General features: G+C 47.0%; 1 protein-coding gene across 3 annotated transcripts in view; it reads right to left on the bottom strand.

Annotated features, from left to right (window-relative positions):
• KAT2B (lysine acetyltransferase 2B) overlaps nucleotides 1–23,391 on the bottom strand; it is a 93,875-nt gene extending 70,484 nt beyond the window's left edge. For all 3 annotated transcript variants that reach the window (XM_037070678.1, XM_037070679.1, XM_037070680.1), the window contains exon 1: nucleotides 23,007–23,391. In XM_037070678.1, the coding sequence (XP_036926573.1) occupies nucleotides 23,007–23,294 (288 nt within the window). In that variant the 5' untranslated portion in view covers nucleotides 23,295–23,391. The remainder of the gene's footprint in view (nucleotides 1–23,006) is intronic.
• Between the last annotated feature and the right edge of the window lie 685 nt (nucleotides 23,392–24,076).

The following is a 24,076-nucleotide window of genomic DNA, read 5'->3' as shown; positions in this document are numbered from 1 at the left end:
AAATGGATGAGGGGAACATCACGTGGGATAGTTCATTTCAGAAGAGCATAGTGTGCATCCTTTGGGACACGCCTCTTCCCACCCACCTCATGTACGGTTAAATATATGTAGGCGCTGGCTTCCTCCAGAACATCTTTCTGTGATATGAGACGAGTGAGGCTCATCTGAAGTGTGACAGAGGAGAAAGGCGGGGGTGTAAGGGGAGGTGATAACTCTTTCCCCATGTCAGACTTTTCTAGGATTTTCACGAAGGGGACAGAAAAACAAACGTGACCTAAAATTCTAAAATTACCACCATAAACAAATATATTATAAATAAAATTACCCTGGCTTTTCTTAGTTATGGTATTTGTCTTAAAAAGTTAACCTAAGTTAAAAACAAAAGGTTGAGAACTACTGACCTAGAAAAGATAAGACCCTGGGACTGAATCAAGGAGGCTGAGGTACAGCTATTTCTCCAGAAGCTCCACTTGGCAAACAGATCTCCTGGAAATTCTGCCTGGTTGCCTTGTAGAAAAAGACTGAGTCTTCTTGTAGCAAAACTGGAATGTTCTTTCCGAACACCCTGCCTTCCTCAGATTCTGGAGGAGCAAAGCAGCCAGACACAGAGACAAGGGGCCAGGGGGTAAGGGAGATGTGACGTTGGAGGCTATCCTCCATCACAGGAGAGACAGGCAAGGGACGTGGGGACAGGGGTCCTTGCTGAGCACACCTGCGAGGGCCTGTTCTCTTCTCCCACCGTCCCTCGACACCCTGCCCTCAAACAAGCCACAGCAGCAACAGGAGAAGGAATGGAGGCAGAGTCACGGTCCACGAGCCGTTTCAGCTTCGGTGGAAGTTGGCAGAAAGGCTGCCATTGACAGTAACCATGACGTAGTTCAGAAGATAGGCCTCACAGTCACACAGACACGGTTTCAAACCTTGACCCTGACATTTGCTAACTGTGGGAACCCTGGGCAAATCCCTCTCCAAGCTTCCCAATCTACAAAATGAGCATAAAAACACCCATCTCACAAGACTGCTGGGGCATCAAGTAATTAATGTGGGTAGGTGCTATAAGAATGGAAGTTGTGATAAAGATAATAGAGTCATTAATGATAATATGCCAGGAGTGTCCTGTTAGGTGAAGGGTCAGTGGGGACCAAGGGCTTTGTAAGTCATGATGACCTGCGAGAGTTCATACTTTAAAGCAAGGACTTGAAGATGATGCGATCACTGCATGTAGCTTAAGTTGCCCCCCGTGGCCCCAACCACTGCGAAATCAGCCACAGCACTTACTAAACAAATTAAAAGTTATGCTGCTCACAGAATAAATCAGCTCCATTCCCACTAGAGGTGACAGGAATGAGAAGTCACTCAAAAGGCCCAGTTTATCACAGAAATGCAAAAGCAGGCCCTTTGAAACAAATTCATTAATTATGTGAACAAATTAGAGGGTAAAAAAAATCATTGCAATTGACTACAAAAAGATTTTCTTAAAATTCAACATGAATTTCTGAATTTTTTTTAAATAGCAAATTTGGTATAGAAGGAAATTGTCTTAACTGGAAAGCAAACATTACACTGTGCAGACATAAAAATCATTCCCATTAAAGTTAACAAAAAAAGAAATCCCTCAATTTGTCCACTATTCAACACTGTACTAGAAGAAAAAGAAATATATAAAAATTGGCAGGCAACTCTTAGAGATTACCAACACCAACAAAGAAGTCAATAAATTATTTAGATGCAACACCAACAGATAAAACTCAGAAGCTTTCCTCCGTGTTGGCAATAACCGCTTAAAAATGTAACAGAAAAAATAATCCCAATAACAAGAGCCATAAAATACTTACATCTTCAAGGAAATAAGTACTACCTACATAGGAAAAACTGCAACTTCTACTAAAGACTGAATGAATGAAGAAATAAGCATTGTTCTTCATAGGAAGACTATACATTGTGAAGATATCAATTCTCAAGTTAATCTATAAATTTTGTAAGTCAGATCAGTTGAGAGAACATATACTTACAATATACATATCCAAGTATTAACCGGAATACATAAAAGTCATCTATGAAAGTAAGAAAGGAAAAAAAGGACAAATTCAGGTGATTCAAAAGAAATAAATAAATACTGACGGAAAATAAACCTATACAAAACGATCAAAGTAAATAGTAATGGAGAAACGAAAACCGAAAAGCCCTGTGAGATATTTCCTTGGAGTTAGTGGACTAGCAAAAACTAACAGGCTGACAGTGATGCTACCTTACGCTGACCGAGATCTGAGGGCGCAGGCCCCCTCATACGCCACGTGGGGGAGGACAGGCTGGTCACGGCACAGCCTTTCGAAGCCAGACTGGAATGTCCGTGCCCTCTGGCCCCACTAAACCACTAGGAAACCCTCCTACAGAAATAATCACCACCTATGCTCAAGTGATACATGTACACTATTTATCAGAGCAAAAAAAAGTGTCCCCTAAGATTTGATCAATAAGAGAAGAAAATTAGGTAGATTGATACCACAGACTATTACGCCACCTTTATCAAAAATAAGGCTATTTGGCCCTGGCCAGTGTTGCTCAGTTGGTTAGAGCGTTGTCCCGTAACCACAAGGTTTCGGGTTCAATTCCCGGTCAGGGTGCCTGCCCAGGTTGCCGTTCGATCCCAGGTCCGGGTGCATACAATCCCCAGTCCAAGCACACGCGGGAGGCGAGCAAAAGATGTTTCTCCCTCACATCCATGTTTTTCTTTCTCCCTTCCTCTCTCTCTGAAAGCAGTGAAAAAAAAATGTCCTCACTGTGATGATAAAAAAAATGAATAAGGCTATTTATACTGACATGGAAACTCTCTAAGTCCCTGTGAATGGCAGAAAAGCAAGCTACAGAACAATACTTAGCATAATGTGATTATGTTTTGTAGAAAGACATGAATAAGCAATTTAAATCTGTATGTATGTGGACATACAGAGCAACTAGATAAATACATACTCGTGTAAGGGGCAAAAGTGAGATAGGAAAAGGGCCCTTCACATCGTACTCTGCATTCTTCTCCGTGATACTCATATTCACAGGTCGTTTGCTAATTTCTTTAACACTGATTCCTTTGAGGGGAAAACTCCAAGGACAGTAACACAGGCTCCACATAAATCGGCTGGGCTAGGGGTGGTGGGAACTACATCTTATCCCAAACCACATTTAAGAATCCAAGGATCCAAAACCTTCCTCCCCGTGGGGCTGCTTACAAAGCCCCCTCTTCCTCACCGAGGTTCAAGCCAAAAAAAAAAATAACAAGCTCGCAATTCTTGGAGAGACAACACAGATTTTTAAAGATTTATAAAGTTTAATTTCATTATTACAACAGACATGCAGCAATCCGCCCAGAAAGAAATGCATGCCATTTCTTGCCTGAACTTGACAGAGAATAATGGCAGTGTTCATAGGGGCAGATACATGGGTGGGTCGCAAAGCTCGGGGCAGGGGGATTCGTAATAATAATAAAGTCTTGTGTTTCCCACACTCAGTGTCCAAACGGTACATCCCAAATGGTAACCACGATTATTTAAGCCACTTGTGACTGAAGTGCCTGATGAATTCCACCAACAATAAACACTGATGCTCAAAAATGCAACGGAATAAAGGACTTTGCTTTCAAAACTGGCTAACTTTGTTCTTCTCCCCCTGAGTCTTGGGATCCCAGTAGTTTTTACTAAGTAGATTTTCATTTGTTTTGTTCAGAACAATGGAGACTTTTTCCAAGTGGGTAGAAAATTCCCTAAAAACTAAGAGGAGGATGAAGCGGGAGAGAGAGGAAGAGAGTGAGGGAGGAAATACAGGGCAAGACACTGAGAAGTGCTAAAGCCTCACCAGACACACAGCCCTCCAGTTGTGTTGGCCAATGCATGGCAGCTGACCACACGTGGGTATCAAGTCTCTGAAAGGTGGCAGGTCCACACTGACCCGCCATTGTGAGTGTAAAATATACACTGGATTTCAAAGACTTGGCACAAAAAAAAAATTTAAATACGTCATTAAAAATTCTTTAACATGTATAATGATATTTCAAAATTGGGTTAAATAAGACAGTAAATTGAATGAAATTTAACTGATCATTTTTTCTCACTTTTTAGGTAATGTGGGCTGACTAGTGTCTCCCAGAGTTCACGTCCATCTGGAATCTCAGAATGGGACCTTGTTTGGAAAGAGATATGATTACATGAGGTTCTTGAGATGAAATTATTCTGGATTCAGACTGGGCCCTAAACCCAGTAACTGGTGTCTGTAGAAGAGAAAGGAGAGGGAGACGGGGACACAGGGAAGGCAGCCACGTGAAGCCAGAGGCAGAGACTGGAGTGACGGATGGTGCATCTACAAGAACAGGGAGCAGTGCCAGCAGCCACTGGAGGCTGCGATAAGGCAGGGAAGGGTTCCTCCCAGAGCCTTCAGGGGAGCGTGGCCCTGCCGCCACCTAGACGTCCCGACCTCTGGCCTCCATTATCTGTGAATAAAGAAACTTCCTGTTGCTTAGTCACCCTATTTGTGATCATTTGTTATGGTGGTCCTAAGAAACTAGTATACCTGGCTACTTGAAAATGTTAAGTTACTTAGAGCAAATAGGGTATTCCTATTGGACACTCACTGCTGGACTGGAGTTTAAAAGGAATCCACTCCCAAAACCAACAGCTTCACTACGGACCCTAACAGCTTAGGCACAGAATAGTCCCAACGGTTCCTAAGTGGTCCTGCGTGGTGACAGTTCCACACCCCCTTGTGATAGCTTCGCTCACTTGCTTTAGAAGGTTTTTGGGTAGGCTACGAAAAGGGCTTCCTGCATGTGCATCACAGGACAAAGACCCTTCGAAACCTAAGTGTACAAAATTTCTAGTGCATGTGGGACTCACTGCCCAGTTTACGAAAAGAGGGCATACTCCGTCCTTTAGAAGGCATTCAAATGTTACCCTTTGACTGCCAACAACACCTTTTCTGCCAAATGTTCTGAGTTGCTGCCACCATGCCCTCTGCCTTGGCCTTCCTATCTCCCTCCCTCCCATATGTTCAGGTCCAGCCACCGTTCTTCAAGATAAGAGGGCTCCCCTCAAAACACCTTTCCCATGTCTCTCCTTAATTAGGCAAGACAGCTGCTGTCTCAGGAAACTCGCAGGGGAAATGGCCTTGCAGCTTCAAACAAGTACCAGCTAAAGGGCAGTGTTTTAGGGAGTGTGCGGCCAAGCCAATTACTGCAGCAGCCAGCAACCCAGGCACCAGAAGGGGAAGACTGCTCAGGTGACTTCACCGCTCCCCCTGAGCAAGTCTCTGCAAATGGAGCAGAACCGCAAGAGGAAAGGCCACCACACTGCTTTTGACGGGGCTGGGACTGAAATGTTTATGCCACAACAGGATCCAGAGTTAGAGGTCGGGAGAACGCAACAGACGTCGTCATAGGATGCAGAAGCTAGGATGCACTGTGAGAAGGAAGCTGATCTGGATAAACAAGTGATCGTGACCCAGATGACAGACAAGGGAGGAGGGCGCGCGCAGTTCACTCCGTGTGGATGAGTAAGCTGGGTGTGAAGGTATCTGGGCAACATCCAGACCTGCAGAGAGACAGCCAAGCTGTCTGGCAAGATTCGGTCATCCTTAAAAGTCATTATTTGCTGGAAAATTTAAACCAGTGACAGGGATATCCCACAGCAAGAACACAGTGACAGGAAATATATGGAATAAAAGCATGAACCCAACATCTACCAAGCACCCAAAATAAGAAAAGCACTTGAATCTTTGTGTGAGGAAGGTATTCATTGTTCCCCATTATTCATAAGATCTAAGATTCTGAGGCTCTAAGAGGCTATGAGACGTGCCTGAGTGTATTCAGTCCGCTCTGCAGGTAACTGGTCCTGTGGCTGTGTGTGGTCCTCACTCTATTATACGACATCTCCACTCCAGATTGGACAGTGGCAGAGTGTTTAAAAGTCAAGGAGCAGAACAATAATGAGATACGACCTCACACCCAGGAGGAGAGCTGCAATCAAAAAAGGGCAGACAATAACCAGCGCCATCAAGGCTGTGAAGGACGGGGAATCCCCACACAACGTTGGAGGGGTTGTACAATGGTGCAGCTGCCTGAGAAAACGGTTTGGCGGTTTCTTTAAAAGTTGCACATAGACCAGTGAAACAGAATCGATGGCCCAAATATAAACCCTCACATATGTGGTCGACTGGTTTTCTTGGGCCCTCTAAAGATGTTTAGGCTAGAACTTCCCTGAAAAGTCTCTTGAAAGAAGGCATTTATAGGGCAAAAGATAACTAGGAAAAAATGATTTTTAACAGGATGCCAAGGCCACTCAGTGGGGGAATGGGGAGTATTTTCAATAAATGATGCTGGAAAAACTGGGTAATTACAGGCCAAAGAATGCAGTTGCTAGACGCTAACCTTACAACCACAAACAAAAATTCACTCCGAATGGATCAAAACCCTAAACATAAAACCCAAAACTATGAAACTCTTAAAGGAAACCCTAGGGGGAAAGCTTCATGACATTGGATTTGGCGATCTTGAAATACAACACCAAAATCACAGGCAACAAAAGAAAAAATAAACAAACTGAACAATCAAAAACGAACACTTGTGTGCATCAAAGAATACAATCAACAGAGTGAAAAGGCAACCCACAAACCAGGAGATGATATTCACAAATCAAATATCTGTTGTGGGGTTAAGATCCAGAATACATAAATATTCTCATTTGTTTACAACAACAAAAATAAATGACCTGATTTTAGAAAATGGGCAAAGGACAAACAGACATTGCTGCAGAGATACACAAAGGACCAACAGGCCCGTGAAAAAGATGGTCACCGTCACTAATCGTTAGTTAGGGAGGCGCATGCCAGAACCAAAATAAGATGCTACCTCACACCAGCTGAGACGGCTATTACCAAAAAACACCCGAACACAAGTGTGGGCGAGCACGTGAAGAAGCCGAAACCCTTGTACACTATTGTTGGAAATGCAAAATGGTCCACTATGGAAAACCGTATGGCTGTTCCTCCAAAAATTAAGAATAGAATTACCGTATGACCCAGAAATTCCACACTGGCTATCTACCCAAAACGGCTGACAGCAGGAACTTGAAGAGTGTTTGTACACCCGTGTTCACGGAAGCATTATTTACAACAGCCAGAGGCAGAAGTGATCCAAGTATCCATCAGCAGAGGAGTGGACAAACAAAATGCAGGCTATGCATTCAATGGAATACCAGTCAGCCTTAAAAGAAAGGAAATTCTGACACACGCTACAACACAGATGAACCTTGAAGACATTGTGCTAAGTGAAATAAGCCCGCCACAAAAGGAGACATGCTGTATGATCCCACTTATATAAAATAGTCAAATCCTAGGAAAAGGAGAACGGCGGCTGCCAGGAGTCGGGAGGAGAGAAATGGGAAGTTCCTGCTGACTGGGTACCGGGTTTCAGTTTTGCAACATGGAAACAGTTCTGTGGCTTGATGGTGTGACGCTTACACAACAATGTGAATTGCTTAATGCCATGGAACTGTACAGTTAAAAATAGTTAAGATAATTAATAGTTAAATTTTATGTGATGCATCTTTTGCCACAACTAAAAAAAAAAATGTTTTTAAGGTTAAATATACATTTACCACGGACCCAGCAAACCTGCTCCTAGTGTCTAAGCCAAGAGGAGTGGAAACATACACCCACACAAAGGCTGTGCCGATGTCCACAGCAACATCATTTATATCAGCAAAACAGTGGAAAGAACCCAAATGTCTATCAACTGGTGACTGTACAAACAAAATGTGGCAGATCCCTATATTAATATTACTGGGCAATAAAAAACAATGAAATGCTGATATACGCTACGATGGGTAAACCTCCGAAACAGTATGCTAGGTGTAAGAAGACAGTTGCAAAAGACCACACATTGCATAATTCTATTTATATGAATGTCCAGAAAAGGCAGATTTATAGAGCCAGAAAGTAGACTAGCAGACTGTGGCTGGGGATTCAAATCTGGCTGACCACCAATGGACACGAGGATCTTTGGGGGGTGGTAGACACCTTCTAAAGCTGGATTATGATAATTGTACAATTCAGTCAATTTCTTAAAAACCACAGTAAGATTTTAAGTATGTAAGATTATACACTTAAAGTCAGAATTTTATGGCATACAAATTACAAATCAATAAAGTTACTGCTGTTCTAAAGGCAGGAACGGCAAGCAACTAATCACCTTCAAATAAGTCTTCTGCACAGTGGCATCGAAGTGCATCCCAAAATTGAGGGTTAGCTTCCCCTCACAAATTCAATAGCTTAATCACATTTGGGGGTAAAAAGAAAAAGAAAAAGTAAAAAATGCCAGCACATGGGGGTCTCTACCTGCCCTTTTCCGATCTAAAAAAGAAAGCGTTAAGGTGTCTAGGTGGCCACCTCCACTGACAGAATTTGTCTCAGCAAGAGAGAAAGAGCAAAATAACAGGAATAAGTGAGTCATAAAGTAGGTTGCCCTGTTTTTTAAAATTAGTGGCAAGTTGGAAACAATTAAAACTTGCTAATAACGAGGCCGCGTTGCTGCCGTTCCTTTTGGCCTCCCTCACGCAACACCTTTGACATCCAACTTTCTAGCATGTTCACGAATTCACTACTGCTTAATTGGAATCTAAAGCGGATTTCTGTCCAGTGAATCGAGTTCCCCTCCCGGAACCGCAGCATAAAATGTAAGCTGCAGCGCAGGCTGAGGGAGGGGAGGCGAACAACTTCTGGAAATGATTAAAAGGGGGTAAGGAGTGAGACTGAGGATGGGGAGAATTGGGGTAAGAGGGTCTACGTTTTCACTGGCTGCCACTGTGAGCTGTCTGAATTTTCCTCTTAAATGGAGTGCATGTATTACTTGGGGGAAAAAAATCTTTTAATCCTATTTTCAAAGCACCACACCACCTGGAGTCTGCTGCATGCAGTTGTGACCCCAATAAATGTTGTCTTTGCCAGTGCACTGCTTTGGACACAGTCTGAATACTGCTCTTGTGATTTGCAGCAGTGCTTCTCAACCTTGAACCTGCTCGGGAATCACCCAGGAAATCTTGTGGACACGCAGGTTCGGATTCAGCAGGTCCAGGGTGGGGCCTGAAAGTCCATTTCTAAAGAGTTTACATGTGAAGAAACACTATCACGGTCTGAGGGATGTGGTGTGAATACCACTCTCCTCTCCCCACATTGGCTTTCCATGTACAGCTGCCATTTAAATGGCGAAGTAATGCTTTCCAGGGCACAAACCCTCTTTCTTTCTCCACTGTGGGACGATCCTTCTGGGTCACCCAGTTGTACATGGAAGGCCAACAGACACCAAAAAGCTATGACTTAAAACTGGGACTTTAGAAATCTGGGAACTTTTGGCACAAGTGAAAAGAAGAAAGTGGGAGTGGGGGAAGAGGTCTTAGCTCAGAAGATCAAATCTGCCTGGAATTGAAAGCGAAAACAGAACTAGAAGGGGACAGAGGTTCACCGGTGAGGTTAAGTTGGTAGCAGAAGTAGCTCTGAACGCCTTAATTACAAGTGCAGTTTTAGTCTGGAAAGCCACAAGAAACAACAAAAACAACAAAAATCGAAGACAGTAGTCAAAGACAGAGAAAGATAATGGAGCCATGTCATGAAGGAATGACCCAGGGTAAAACAAGCCAGGTATAGCCCTGGCTGGTGTGGCTCAGTTGGTTGGTGTGTCGTCCCATAAACTGAAAGGTCATGGGTTTGATTCCAGTCAGGGAACAATGTCTGGGCTGTGGGTTCAGTTCCCAGTTGGGGCCCATGGGAAAGGTAACCAAGCAGTGTTTCTCTCCCTCCCTTCCTCTTCCTCTAGTCAGTGGGCACGTCCTTAGGTGAGGATAGAAATTCCTTCATTAATCCATTTCGAAAAGCAGGTATAAACACTCTATTTGAGAGCTTACCTCTCATGCTCTCTAAGGTTAACACCAGAGCAACAGAAAACCATCAGGACATCCCCATCTGGAGAAAGTGCCTGTGCTTGTGCCTGTGCTGGAGGTGAGCAAGGAACTGTCCTCTTTATGCTAAATAATCAGGTCTGCTTGAATCAAGGACCCAGGTCACTCAGACAACATTTCAGAAGGTGCTTGAACGACTCCATCGCTACCAAATGTCCTAGGGGTGGGCTAGACCCTTCATCACATCTGAGTCACCTCCCCAGGACCCAACCCAAACACGCACCACCCGCAAAAGGGCTTCGAGAGGTCCTGCGTGAGGGCGGAGGACCTGGTGTCCCAGAATTCTAAATCCAGGACAGTTCCTGGAATCTCTTTTAATACACACACATCCAACTCAAGACTTCGGCAGTGAACTTGCCAAAGCAGTCGGCTCCATCTTCAGCACACGGGAAGGTTTGTCAAACTGCTTGGCTGGCACGGAGCAGCCTAGACAACCAGCTGACTGGCAGCATTTCTCACTCTTCAGCATGTTGTTTTGGCACCCAATCAACAGGGAGGAGCAAAATAAACAGCGCCATATACGTTGCTTCCTTGGACAGCTCACGATCCCTTGGTATCAGTCATCATCTGGCCTGATGATTTGCAAACACACAGAACCAGCCAAACCTGCAAAACAGAGCTCTCAAGCCACATTCCCAACTGCCTCCCTCTGGCACATCTGCCCAGGAAGCCTTGTCCTCAATGCCATCGCCCCCTTTTCAGACATCCTGTTCTCTTCACTGGCCTCAATGTTCTCCCAGCTCCCGAGGCTCAATTCATCTGCATTCAGTGCCCTCAGTCTCAGCCATCGGATTCTTCTTTCAAAGTCTCTCCCAGACTTATACCTTCTTCGTTCTCATAAGGTTCCAGGGAAAGCCCTCAAAAGTCAGCTAAAAGACACACTCATCTCCCCACTTGCAAGTCATTCCCACTTCCAGCCCCATTCCCAGGACCCACTGTCTAACACATCATACAACTTCAAAAAGCCATGTAATAATGTTGAACATTTGTCTGATAGCTTCCAAGGCAATTTTAGCCTGCATCATCTTATGTTCCCCTCCCCATAATCCCATAAGACAAGTAATTCAATGCCTGGAGAAGGGGTGTGGCTTGCCCGAGTTCACCCGGCTAACCAAGGAGCCAGGAGCCAAAACCCAGAGGCACTCTGAATACCGGGTGACTCCTCCTTCTTAAAGGGCAAAGACACATTATTCTCTAGTGGATTCCATTCCAAATGTTCTCCCTGAAATTCAAAACCTTCTACCAACCTGATTCATTTCCCCCTTACCCACTGGATCCTATTTCTCACTATTCCTGTCTACTCTTTTTTCATCCTTCTCCCATTTGGCTAGTCTCTTTTGTAAGCACAATAATTAGGATTTGGCACTGCTTTTAAGTGTGATATTAGCTACCATTTCCTGAGCACTTACAATGTTCCAGATACTATCCCAAACTGCTAAATAAACTATCTCATTTTATCAAAACACCTGACTACTAAGAGACAGATCTAATTTAACCCCTCCCAAAAAGAACTCTTGGTTCCCACCCACCTCAAACCTGTTTCTCCCACGGTCTTGCCCATCTTGGCAAATTAAACTACCATCTTTTCAGTTGTTCAGGCCAAGGAACTCATTATTAGGTTCACTTCTGTATTTCATTCACACAACACCCTCCAACCATGGATGAATCAGGATGCATGAGGATGGAATGGACCAAATCCCACTGAATCCCAAGTGAATAAATATGCTACACTCATAATACGGCCCCAAACTATCTGCTTCTCACCCCCTCCAACAGCTAACCCTCAGCCAAGCACCACTACCCACTTACACCCAGACTACAGTAACTCCACCTGGCTCTCATTTTCTACTCTTTCTCTACTTTTTCTGCTCTTTGGCTGGTCTTCTTTATTAATGAGAACACTTCAATTCTTCCCAGACCAGCCAAAGGTGATGCTTTAAAATGCAAATCTAATCTGAAACCGTCGGACACAGCCCAAGTGTCCATAGCAGGTAAATGGGTAAACAAACTGTGGTACATCCATACAATGCAATACTCCTCAGCAAAAAATAGTAATAATAATAACTACTGATACATGCAACAATGCGGGTGAATCTCAAAAATACCACGCTGAGTGAACCAGAGTATGGATTGCACCGTGTGACATCATTTATATGAAATCTAGAATACCAAAACCAACCTGGGGGACACAGACTAGCTCCGTGGTTGCCTCTGGGGGACAGGGATGCAAATGGCCAGGAGTAGGACGGAACTGTCCAGGGCAATGGAACCGTTTTGCGTCTTGATACACATTCGTCAAAACAGATCAGAAGTGAAGATCAGATCAGTTCACGGCGTGAAAATTACACTTCGGCAACCTGGCCCCCCGTCTACCTCTTACCTCTTCCAACTCTCCTCCTACTCTGCCCCCCACCCCACCCCCACCTGTCCCCAACTAGCCACAAAGGTTGCCTGGCGGCTTGAGAACTCACAAGCCATTTCTGGCCCTGAGTGTCTGCACTCCCTACATGTCACCTTCCTCCTTGGCTTCACTCAGGCCCCCAGATCCTGCACCCTCCACAGAGAGAACTTTCGGGGCACGCATCTAAAAGAACCCCCCGGCACTCTCATTTACTTCCCTGTTTTCATTCTCTGTGTGGCACTTACCACTTTCTGTTATTTTCTTATGTACTGTCTGCTTCTGCCACCGAAAGCAAGCTCTGCAAGAGTAAGGACCCATCTGTCGCTGCATCCCCGGTCCCTAAATCAACGCCTAGCACATTAGATAACAATTTGTTGAATGAATGGAAAAAGTTGACATCACCACAATCTCAATTTTACAGCTGTGAAATCTGAGGCTTACAAAGGGTAAGTAATCTCCCCCAGGGCCACGTAGGGAGAAAGCAGTGCATCAGAATTCGCACCCAGGCCATCTGTTGCACAGGTCCACATCACAACCGTTCTGAAGTCTTTACTCATATCAGCTATGCTTCTTTGTTTTGTACAGTTCACTCTGCCTGCGCCGGGCCTCTCTCCTACCCGGGCCTCTCAACTGACCCCTGCTCATGACGGCTTCCCTCTCCATTGACTTCATGCACAATTATTCACTTTAATTTTTCTTTCCCTCTAAATCAGTCTCCCAAGCAAGATGAGGAGTTCCTAGTAACACTGACTTCCTTTTGTCGCTCACCGCACACCTAGGACAGAGTTGGGCACCGGCCCCTAACCAACGCTCATGAACGCGTTCCCTTGGAGGTGGGGTGAGTCAGGTAGCCCTGTGGGTATGTGCAAATCCTGGGTTATATGACTCACTACACTATTTCAAAGTCTGCTGACCTTCGCTTCCTTGGAACCCGGCCATCCAGTTTCAACACCAGCTTGTTAGAGCTGATGCAAATTAGAGCTGCCACCTTCGGGCACTATGAGAGCACTCAGGTCTTGTTCCTGTGCTTCTGGAATCTCCTGCATACCACAGAAGCCTCACAGAAGGTCACACAGGATAAGAGCACCCAATGAATGGAACTGATAAGCACAGGGTGGAATTAATGGAAGCACCCTGCGTCTTCCCCTGAGGTCACTTAAGAGATTATGCAAAGCTTTCTCCTAAGTCGAGGTGGTGTATCACTCCAAGTGGATCGTCAGAGATATTATTCACACTTTATTTCCAATATAAATACATTCATCTTCTGATTAATAAAATGATAAGCCATGAGCCTGGGTCTCTGTATGCAAACAGAAGCACAAATTAAAGAAAACCTATGAAAGCCCTTAGTTAAAGCAGGCAGCAAAGCAACAAAAAATATTGTTAGAAAACATGCCTTTATAGGCCTTGATTATTTTTTTTTCTAGTTCAGTAACATAATGTTGACTTTTAGACTATACTGTAGGGTCTTTTTCTCACGTCATAGGTTTTAACTCTCTGATCTCACAACACTCATGATACCCTGATGAGAATTTCTCATTTGAGGAAGAGGAACCCACTGGTCAGAGAAGGTCACGTCACCTGCTTAGAGTGAATGTGACTTGCTCCATCTTACAGCAGAAATCCAGGCCATGAGACAAGTACTGTGTGTCGTCAGGTGCACCAGGGTCACGGGACCCACCCCCAGCTCCGAGTCAGCAGATGTTATCAGGGCCACCCTGCCGCTGACCACGTGCTGTGGGTAAGTTACCCCACCTCCCACAGCCTCGGTGTCCTCATCTCTAAGTAAGGATTCTCTTCCCTCCAGTCTCGCAGGTGAATATGAAATGACCCATTTACTTAATAAATACGTGTTGAGTACCCACTACACACAAGGCACGGTCCACGGACCTGGGATACGGAACAAACCGAAGCCCCTGCTTCACGGAGTTTCCATTGTCGCACAGGAAACAGACCAGAAATTGTTTTAAATAAACATGTGATTTTCAAGTATTGATAAATGCAGTACAGAAAAGCAAAGCAAGGTAAGATTATACAGTGATGAGATGCTGCTATTTTAGACCTGGGGCTGGTCAGGAAAGCTTCTGCGAGAAGCTGGCCTTAAATGAGATTACACAACGAGCCACGCCAGCACCTGGAGAAGCAAAGTGTGCAGGGCAGGGAGCACCAGCACGTACAATCAATCAGACGCCAGAGATGAACGCCAGTCAACATTATAAAGGAATCAATTCTACTTCGATTATCAGTTGGTGATGAATTGTCATAGGAGTTCAGACAGGAGCTACCTGAACAGAAATCTTCTACAGTGGCCCACAGAAATAAATGCTAAGTGAATAAACAAATGACAATAGATAGAAACACCCCTGTGCACATGCATGTACACGTAAAAGAGATGAAAATCCAATCACATTAAATATATAGCTTTGGGGAAAACTTGTAAGTGGGTGGTCCACGTGACTCCATGAAGTAGTAAGTTTATCTTATCTCTTAATACAAGTGTTCTAGGATGAATTGCTGTCAGTTTCACAGACGTGTCCACATCCACTGGAGCTTCATACACTAGGTTCTGCCCAGTCTTCTAGAAACCCTGCCACAGGTCCCAACACGTACGGTTCTGCCTGGCACGCAGGCCAAGGGATGTAACTATAGTCATCTTCCAGAACCAGGATGGGTGACAGCAGAGTGAGGACTCACCAAAACAGACACCAAGGGACAAGAGCTCTGCAGTCTGGGCATTCCACCGGCTGTGAGTGGATCCCAGCCCTGCCCTGCCCCGCCCGCGCCTCCTCCACCTCCCCAGCTTTGCGACACCCTCCACAGCAATCCTTATCTACATCTGTTGGCGAAATACACCTGCCTGACTTCTTATCCACATGCCTGCCCTCAGGGGGTCTTCCCAGGGACTCTGGATTTTGAAGTCCCATCTTTTCTTTCAAAAGCCTAACTAAAATCCATTTTAGAAAGCTGTCCACGTCCAGTGCCTTCCATCCTGAAACCGGTTGACAATGTTTAACTTATTTTTGTTTTAAAACGTGCCTTTACACTTTACTGCTAGACGCCACACCACAGATGCAGCCCACAGACATCATACTGAGTGACAGAAGCCAGATGCAAACCAGTCCACACCGCGTGGTTCCACTGAGGGGAAGTTTCAGGAAGGCAAACTCATTTCTGGTAATGACATCAGAATGAGGGTTTCCAGGGGTGGGGAGGGGGCACAAGGGGACCCTCTCAAGTGCTAGAAATGTTCTATAGCTTTTTCTGGGAGGCAGTTGCATGGATGCATACACATGTAAAAATTCACTGGGCTAGCTACAGTGTTTCTCATTTCAGCCCTTTTCTGTCTGATAATAAAACGAAAAGTTAAAAAGTGACTTTCCGTTGGATCGGGCTGAAACACTGCCATGCAGGCGGCCTTGTTTAGGGCAGTTTGGGAACTTCGAAAGCATCCAGGACAGTCATCTCCTTGCCTCTCTGGCACTCGTGCACCTTCTAAAGCCTGAATAGAGGTCTCTTTCATCGTCCTTCCTTCCTACAGGAAATTCTACCGGGCCAACACAGTTACCATTTGTGATGGTCAGCTTTAAAACAATCAAGGTATGCATCTGTCTGCCCTGGGCCGGCCATAAAGGGCACTTACTGTTTGTTTTATGGCCTGCAGGGCTCCAATGACCTAGAAAAGTCTTTGAACACACCTCTCAATGGGGGGACCATAAACATCAGTGAGAACAGCAGAACGCCTGTAACAAATGAAATCCTCTGTCAACCATTTGGAGGGACTTCACCCCTTCTACCCCACGAGAAAGTTCGGGAAGAGACGTGAAACGCTGCTCTGGAAAGAGAAGCCAGGTGGGCCAAGTCCTCCCTCAAGCAACCACTGCAGCTTGAGGAAATTGCTTCGCCTCTTTGGGTCTCGGTTCCCTGCTAGTAAAATGACCCTCCATACCTTTCTCTTAACCCCAGGTAGGACAATCAAGTGACATGAGGCCTACACTTTGGCAAAACCCAAACTGCTGAGGCCGATGGAGTTTTTAAAACTGAAATAAAACAGGTGTCTGTGACATGCCTGTGTCCCAAGAACTTTCGCATCTGCTAAGTGATTTCATCTTCACAGCAAGTCGATGAGATGGCACCTTGACTCCCACTTCACCAAAGAGAAAACCGAAACACAGGCAGCCAAGCGGGCGCCCCAGGGCACTCAGCACGCTCCAGAGAAGGGCGATGCTCCGGTTCTCACCAAGCAGCCAGGTCCGTCAGCGCGCATGCTGTTCTGCCACAGGTGCCTTCGGGTTTGCAAGGGATTAGGGGTAGGAAACCATTACGGCTAGGAAACCATTGGCTGCTGTTCCTAAATAGCAACATTTCTCTACACGCAGAGACAAATGAACTAAATCAGCAGCCACTGAGCCTGGGAAATCCATGTTTTACTGGCACTGTACTAAGTATCCAGATCTTTCATCTGAGAAGCAGATGTTCTCATTGTTCCAAGGCACCTCCCATGAAACTCTATATTTTACCCTCAGAACTCCCCATGACAGGTCCAACCCTATGGCTTTACCTCACAGACACAGAATCAAGTCCTGCCCATGTGGACAGGTAAATAGGTTTCTTAGTACTTTAAAAACACACACACACACAAACACCAGTAACAAGAAACAAAAAACCCACCAGCACTGCATCACAAAATGTTATTTGGAAGCATATGCTTCCTAAAACAAAACAGTCCTCAGCAGATTTTGTGTTTTGCCCTATAAACTAGTTTCTCAGTTACATAAAACTGCAAATTGCAATCTGAAGGCTTTGCAGGCTTGAATTTCCATCTTCCCTGAAAGTTTATGAGCAAACAGAATTAAAATTGGTCCTATGTCTCTCAGACTTTGTGTATCAGGCCTGCCAAATGAAACATTTTTCCTGTGTGTGTTGGCTCCATGATACCTCCTTTTAGAGAAGTCTCCACACATGAAATCACGGTATGCTATAGACGTTACGTGGCTAAAGACAGATTTTTAAAGCATTTTATCTACCCCCTCCATAGTTGGTGCTTTGCTGTAGCAACACTACTCACCTGAAGAGTCTCCGAAAGCTATTCTCAATTGCTTGTTTTTGCAAACCTACAATCAACTGAGACAAAATATCACCTTAAAACAACAACCCTCTGCAGGAGACAGAAGAGTTCTTCCGGGGCTTTGGTGGGGGATGCCCAACTGTATACACTTACTCAAAAGCGACTGACTGCACACGTAAGTGAGTTTTATGCTCTATAGTATGTTCCACAGTGAAGGTGACTGGCAGCCCATGATTGACAAAGCATTTCAGACTTTGAGTCTTACTCAAATTAACATTAAAGGCATTGACTTTCCCTGTGCGGCCAATGTATTTCATGGCGTTAATATCATGGGACAATACAATTTTCCTCTGAAGCAGGGTTTCTCAACTGTGGGATTATCATCATTTGGGGCCAGAAAATTCTTTGGGAGTCTGGGGCTGTCCTTTGCATCATGGGATGTGTAGCAACACCCCTGGCCTCTAATCACTAGGGGCCAAGAGCAACCCCTTCCTCCCTCTTCCCCCATCACAATGACTAAATATCCCTTGCAGGCAGAATACCTCCTGGGAGACAGTCACTGCTCTAGATGTCGACAAGCTGAAAAAGAAATCTGCTCTCCGGAGGAGTGACTGACAAGGACAAAGTGTCAGGGACTCGCCCCAACTTTAAGGCTTGTCCCAGTGCCTCCTCCACCAGCCCCACCCCCCCAACAGAGGCCACTTTTTCTCTCCTGGTGGCACTGCTGCCTCCACTCTCTCCATTTTACACAGTCAGTGTCACCACCCTTTTCGCATCTCTGGGCCACACTGGAAGAAGAAGGGTTGTCTTGGGCCACACATTCAATACGTAAACACTAATGAAAGCTGATGAGCAAAAAAAAGAAAGTTTTGAGTAAATGTATGATTCTTGTGTTGGGCTGCATTCATAGCCACTCTGGGCTGCAGGCCGGACACCAGTATAAAGCATTGTTTTTTTAAATTAAGGCTAATTGTATAGCCCTGTGCCTGTGCGACTCTCTAGGTATGGCACTCTGCCAAGAACTGAAAGCAACTGTGTTTTCCTTAAATGCTTCGTGGCCACTGATTCTGAGACAATGAGTCAAACACCAGACAATTCAATTTAGCCAGCATTAACCCAGCAATTTTAGGCTCCAGGAACTTTGGGGGACCTTCTCTCTTTTAATTTCAAGGTTGAAATTAAGGCCCCCATTTTATAGATGAACTGATCAAGGCTCAGAGAAAAACTGGATTATGCCCAAGATCACACGAGAGGCAGAGCTAAAATTACAAACTCTAGGTCCCATGTTCTTTTTGACTTCAGAGTTAAAAGTGTATTCTATCTGAGCTGCTTTACAAGGAGCTCACAAGGGCCAGACACCCTGCTGGTTGACTCAGACCTATTAGCCCATTTTAAATCCTCACTGTTAAACCACGAGGGTAGCATTATCATTCCTACTTTACAAACAAAGGAGTGGAGGCTGAGGGGAAGTCCTCGTCCAAGGTCTCGCAGCTGGATATCCTACATTTCAAATATAGGCAGTTTGAACTCTTAACTCTGTGGTCTGGCCCCTAAATCCTACTGCCCCTCCTCAAGTACAAATGGCTTATTTCACTAAGAAGAGTCAATCCATGACTTTCATTTTTTAGTAGATAAACTACACTTTAATTCAAGGGGATTTGGGTTTGGGCTCATACATTCACTTAGGGTTTCTTTCATAACACTAAAAACATGGTCCTATGGACACCTGTGAGATGCCCAGACGTGCCCTGTGTGAAACAAAACAAATTATCGAGAAGCAGTCAAATTAAAATTTCACTACTACTAGCCTCACTGCTAATCATCTCTGTTTTCTCTTCTCTAGTTCTTTCATTCAGTCAACAGCCACTTCATTTAAAAATCTATTCAGAGAAACACACACATCTCAAATGATCACACAATTCAAACCACTGATAAAAGCACCAGGAAGGAAAAGTAAGTGCAGAGGGGTTCAAAAAACTTAAAATTGGAAGGCTGGGCAAGGCAATAAAAGAAATGCAAGGAGCCTTGACTGGTGTGACTCAGTTGGTTGGGCATCATCCCACGAACTGAAAGGTCGCCAGTTCAATTCCAGGTCAGGGCACATGCCTAGGTTACTTGGTTCAGTCCTGGGTTGGGGCACATACAAGAGGCACCATGGATCAACATTTCTTTCTCACGTGATGAGAAAGAAACATTTCTCTCTCTCTCTTTTGTCCCTCCTTTCCCCTCCCTCTTGAAAAAAAAAAGGAAACTCAAGGAGTCTGAGATTTGCAAGGAAAGTTGAGAAGGTGAGAAGACCTTCAGTGCCAGGGAACAGTATGTGCAAAGGCCCTAAAGAAAGAAGAGAACCATGCAAGCATGACCTTGAAAAGGGGCCAGAGATAGCAATAACCAGGCCATGCAGGGCCTTGGGGACTCAGTAAAGAGAAAAAGGGGCCTAAGCAGAAGCAACACATAGTCAGACCTACACTTTTAGTTATCATTCTGGCTCTGTGCCACTCACCAGCCAAGTAACTCTGAAGCACCCTCTGCCAAAACATAGCGCAAAAACTCCACACTGGATCCTGCAAAACAAGTTTGTTTGTTTCTTTTTTCTTTTCTTTTTTTCTTCTCTCTAGGGTGTGGCACACCACCCTGTCTGTGAACCAGCTCCCTTCTTTTTCTGTTTCACTTGTGAAGTTTAAAGGGCAGATCTTTTATCAGGTCTGAGACCTGTTTTTCTGTCAATAGCCCCCAGCAAACTCCCTTGTGCCTTTCCAGGTCCCTCCTCATTCTCTAACCCTCTCTGCCCTCTCCAACTCGCCAAGGGGCCGGCCAATACCAAAAGTACAGAGACGAGCTGAGAAAGAACCACTGATTCTGCTCTCTTACACCCCCTCATACCCCATCGAGTCATTAAAAAAAAAGCAAATCTGAGATCATGTCACTCCAGAGGTGTTAAGATTCCTGAGTTCCCCAATGCTCTCTTGGCCACACACACACACACACACACACACACACCCAACCTGGGGGCCCCGGCTGATGGAGCACCAGCTCCTGTTGGCACAACTCCAGGCTTTCATAACTACTTTCAGTTTCTCCACTACAAGAAGCCTCGCCTCACCCCACCCTGCTCTGCCAAGAGTCCTTAACACCCGCTGACACTTCCTCCAGGAAGCCATTCCTACCCCAGTGGTGCTCCAGCCCACGAATTGCCCTGCCACAAGTTCCAACACCACTCAAAGAAAGTAGTTTTTTAAAAATGTCATTGTAACTGGTTCACTACCCACCTCCCCAGGCCCCCAACACATGCGCACACATACACACACACAGAGTCAGTAACTCCAGAAGGACAGAATCTGAGTGTCAGAGCCCTGGCATCTAGCACAACACCTGGCACCCAGTTGGGACCCCTTTAAATACTGGCTGAATGAATGAGTTTTTCCTTTCCTGTAAGTTTGATTGTGATATGAACATGAAAGACTCAAGTCACAAACTTTAGGAAAAGTGCTACATCTCGCTCTTGGAAATCTCAAAGGTGCATGTATTCGTACATAAGGTCAGCTAGGACCAAAACTTCAGGAAAAGTTTCCAGATAGTAAGGCAATAATAGGCAACAGGGAGAGAAGGTGCTCATGATACTAACCCAATGAAAAGCCAGGATGGAAACACTGAACCGACACAGTTCCCACAAGGGCCAAGTCTGGTTGCTAAACAAGTCCACTGAGTAACTGGCCTTGCTCTCAGTGAGTCTAACTCCCTTCGTAACCAGCTCCTGGCCCTTCACTTTCTTAGACGCACACTCCTCATTTTATCTTTTTTGCATTCCTTCTTCTGAAACACCAACCATGCGGCATCACTGTGTCAGTTTCAGTTTTCTTAGCTGACTTCAAAAGAAACAAACAATAACAGGGTCCGGCACAAATAACATCCCTTTTTATTACAAAATATTTTTTTACAGAATCATAAGCACAGTGATTCTGTAACCTAACAATATCACACTCATACGATATGACATTTTAGGTGAAATGTTCAAATTAAAACTATAAATTATTGCATCCATATTATAACCCTACCAACCACACGCAGGTGTTACTTCTGCCAGACCCTGTGTATCAGCCTGAACTAGAGTCCTGCCACTTGGCGTGTGATCAGTGGACTAGCACCGCATCACCCGAGAGTTGCTGACAAATCTCAGCCCCACCCCAGACTTACTGAATTAGAATCAACCATTTAACCAGCACCCCAGGTGATTCCTATGCACATTAAAGTTTCAGAAGCACTGGGCTAGATCCTGCATTCATTCAACAAATACTTAGTGACCCAGTATAGGGTTCACAGTTAGGTGGTCAACATATACATGAGGATGTGAATGGCGTGGGAAAAGGGTACACACAGACATTCCACTGCGGTTGAGAAGCTCCTGGAAAATACTAAAAACAGCCAGACTGGGTAGAGAGGTTCTATCAGGGTTAATAATCTTTACTGCAAAATTCAAAAGTGGCCAGCCACTGCAGCTCGGTTATGGGACTCTGGAATCTGGGAACTTGACCCTGTTTGCAGCAAGCAAGAGGAATACATGGGAGGTGTGTATGAGTGTGTGAGGGTGTCTCTTCCCGGACTCAGCCACAGGCCGCAGGAGCTGACAAGGCCAAGTCCCCGCCCCCCTCAGCTGTCACCCTGTCAAAACAAAGCTGCTGCTGACAGCACTGGGCCAGGCTGCCCCGCGGCCTCGGGCAACCCTCCCACCGCGGGAGCACGACGCCCACAGCTGGATCTGCAGCTGAGGGACGACGGGGTGCCGAGTGCTGGGATGAAGAGGCGATGGCAAGAAACGTGTGTCCTCAAACTGAGCAATAGCGCCCAGCGCGCTGGGGTGTCACCTCGCCAAATCCTGTTTACACCCCCTGCCTCCAGGTCAGCGCTGTAACTAAACAATAATACAACACTGACGGGGCTGTAACTGCCCACCACAGTGCCTCTGCCCTCAACAGAGGGTGCCTAGGGCTCCAGGACCTTCGCCTGGGGCTTTGCCCACCTTCCCAGTGGGCGCGTTCCGCCCCGTCTGCCTCCGGAAAAGCGCAGGAGTCCGCGAGCCTTTCCTACCCGCACTCCCTCCCCCAAGTCCTCCCAATGGGGCACGAGGAAAGGGCACGAGAAGAAGGGGCTTTCAGATCCCCCCAAAGACGTTCCCTTGGTCCTGGGGCGCTCGCCACAGTGAGCAAAGTTCCACTCTTTGGAAGGCGCCCCTGGCGAGCTCCTACAGAGCAACAAAGCCCCAGGACAGCCCAGGAGCGCTAGTACATAGGTAACTCCTTCCAAGACGAAGGCATGAAAGGCTCGGTCTCAGTGATCCCCCTTCTTCCAACCCAACAGCACTCGGGTCCAAGAAGAAGCTAATTGGGCGCGGGCGACAGCAGCACTTCCGCGGTGCAGCGGCCCCAGGCGGGAGGCGGGAGGCGGGAGGCAGGAGGCGGGAGGCAGGGGCGGGCGGGGGAAGGGGAGAGGGCGGGGGTCCCGCGGGCTGGGCCCTAACCCCTTCGGCGGTCAGGGAGCCGCAAGCGAGTACCTTGCAGGCGGAGTACACTCCGAGTTTCTCCAGTTTCTTGGCCCGAGGAGCGGAGCGCAGTTGCGCCTTCTTCACGGCGATTCGGGCCGAGCCGCCGCCTCCCGGTCCTTCGGCCGTGCCCGCTGCCGCCACTGCCGTCGCCGGTCCGCAGGAGCCCGAGCCCCCGGCGGCGGCTGCGCACGGGGAGCCCTGCGGCGGCAGCGGCGGCGGCGCGGGGGGCTGTGGGGGCAGCACCCCGAGCCCAGCACCCGCTCCGCCGCCCGCTCCGACCCCGCCAGCCTCGGACATGCCGCCCGCAGCACCGCAGGAGGTGCCGAGTGTCAGGCGCCACCACCGCCAGGGTCTCCCTCCCAGGCTCTGGTCTCAGGGAGAGCGAGACCCTCCCCCCACGCCCTCCCGCCCCCAGCGCCCACCCCCCTCCCCGCCCCAGCCCTCCCCCTTGCGCCGCTCGCCGGCTCGCTCCGGCCGCGGCCCGCGCTGATGGTGGTGGTGGCGGCGGCGGCGGCGGCGGCAGCTGCTCCCCTAGGAGGGAGGGGACTAGCGGCCCCGGGGCCGCTGCCACTGCACACGCCCTCCCCGGGCTCTCCTCCCCGGGGCTCTGCTCTGCGCCCGGGCCGCGGACATGTTCCTCGGGCTGCGAGCAGAGGGTGCGGGCAGGCACTGCCAATCTCCCAGCGATACAGGAGCACAGAGGCTTCCCTCGGCCTCCTTCCAGCTGCCCGTGGGGTTGGCGCCCCCCACCCCGGAGCTTCTACACCTAGCGCTCCCCCGCCAGGGGGCGAGGCCAAGTCGGGTGGGGTTGAGAGATGGGGGGCGGGGGATCGGGAGCTAGAGCCCTGGCACCTGCTGGCCGCCTCTATCTCCGCAGCCCCCAAAGCCGACCCCGACCCCTTACTCCCAAGCCGGGGGTGAGGCGCTGGAGTGGGGGCGGTGGCGCAGCAGCGAGATTCCCAGTCATTTGCTCTTCCACTTTGTTCCATCCTCTCTCGGAACCGAGAACTTCCTTCACCCTAGCGGGAGCCAGAGGAAAAAAAAATGTTTTTGAAAAGTACCCGTCCATGCTAATCCTT

This window comes from Sturnira hondurensis, unplaced genomic scaffold (assembly GCF_014824575.4).
Source record: "Sturnira hondurensis isolate 20B ecotype Veracruz unplaced genomic scaffold, ASM1482457v3 Scaffold0019006, whole genome shotgun sequence".
Lineage (NCBI taxonomy): Eukaryota > Metazoa > Chordata > Mammalia > Chiroptera > Phyllostomidae > Sturnira > Sturnira hondurensis.
This window is presented reverse-complemented; position numbering and strand designations above follow the sequence as displayed.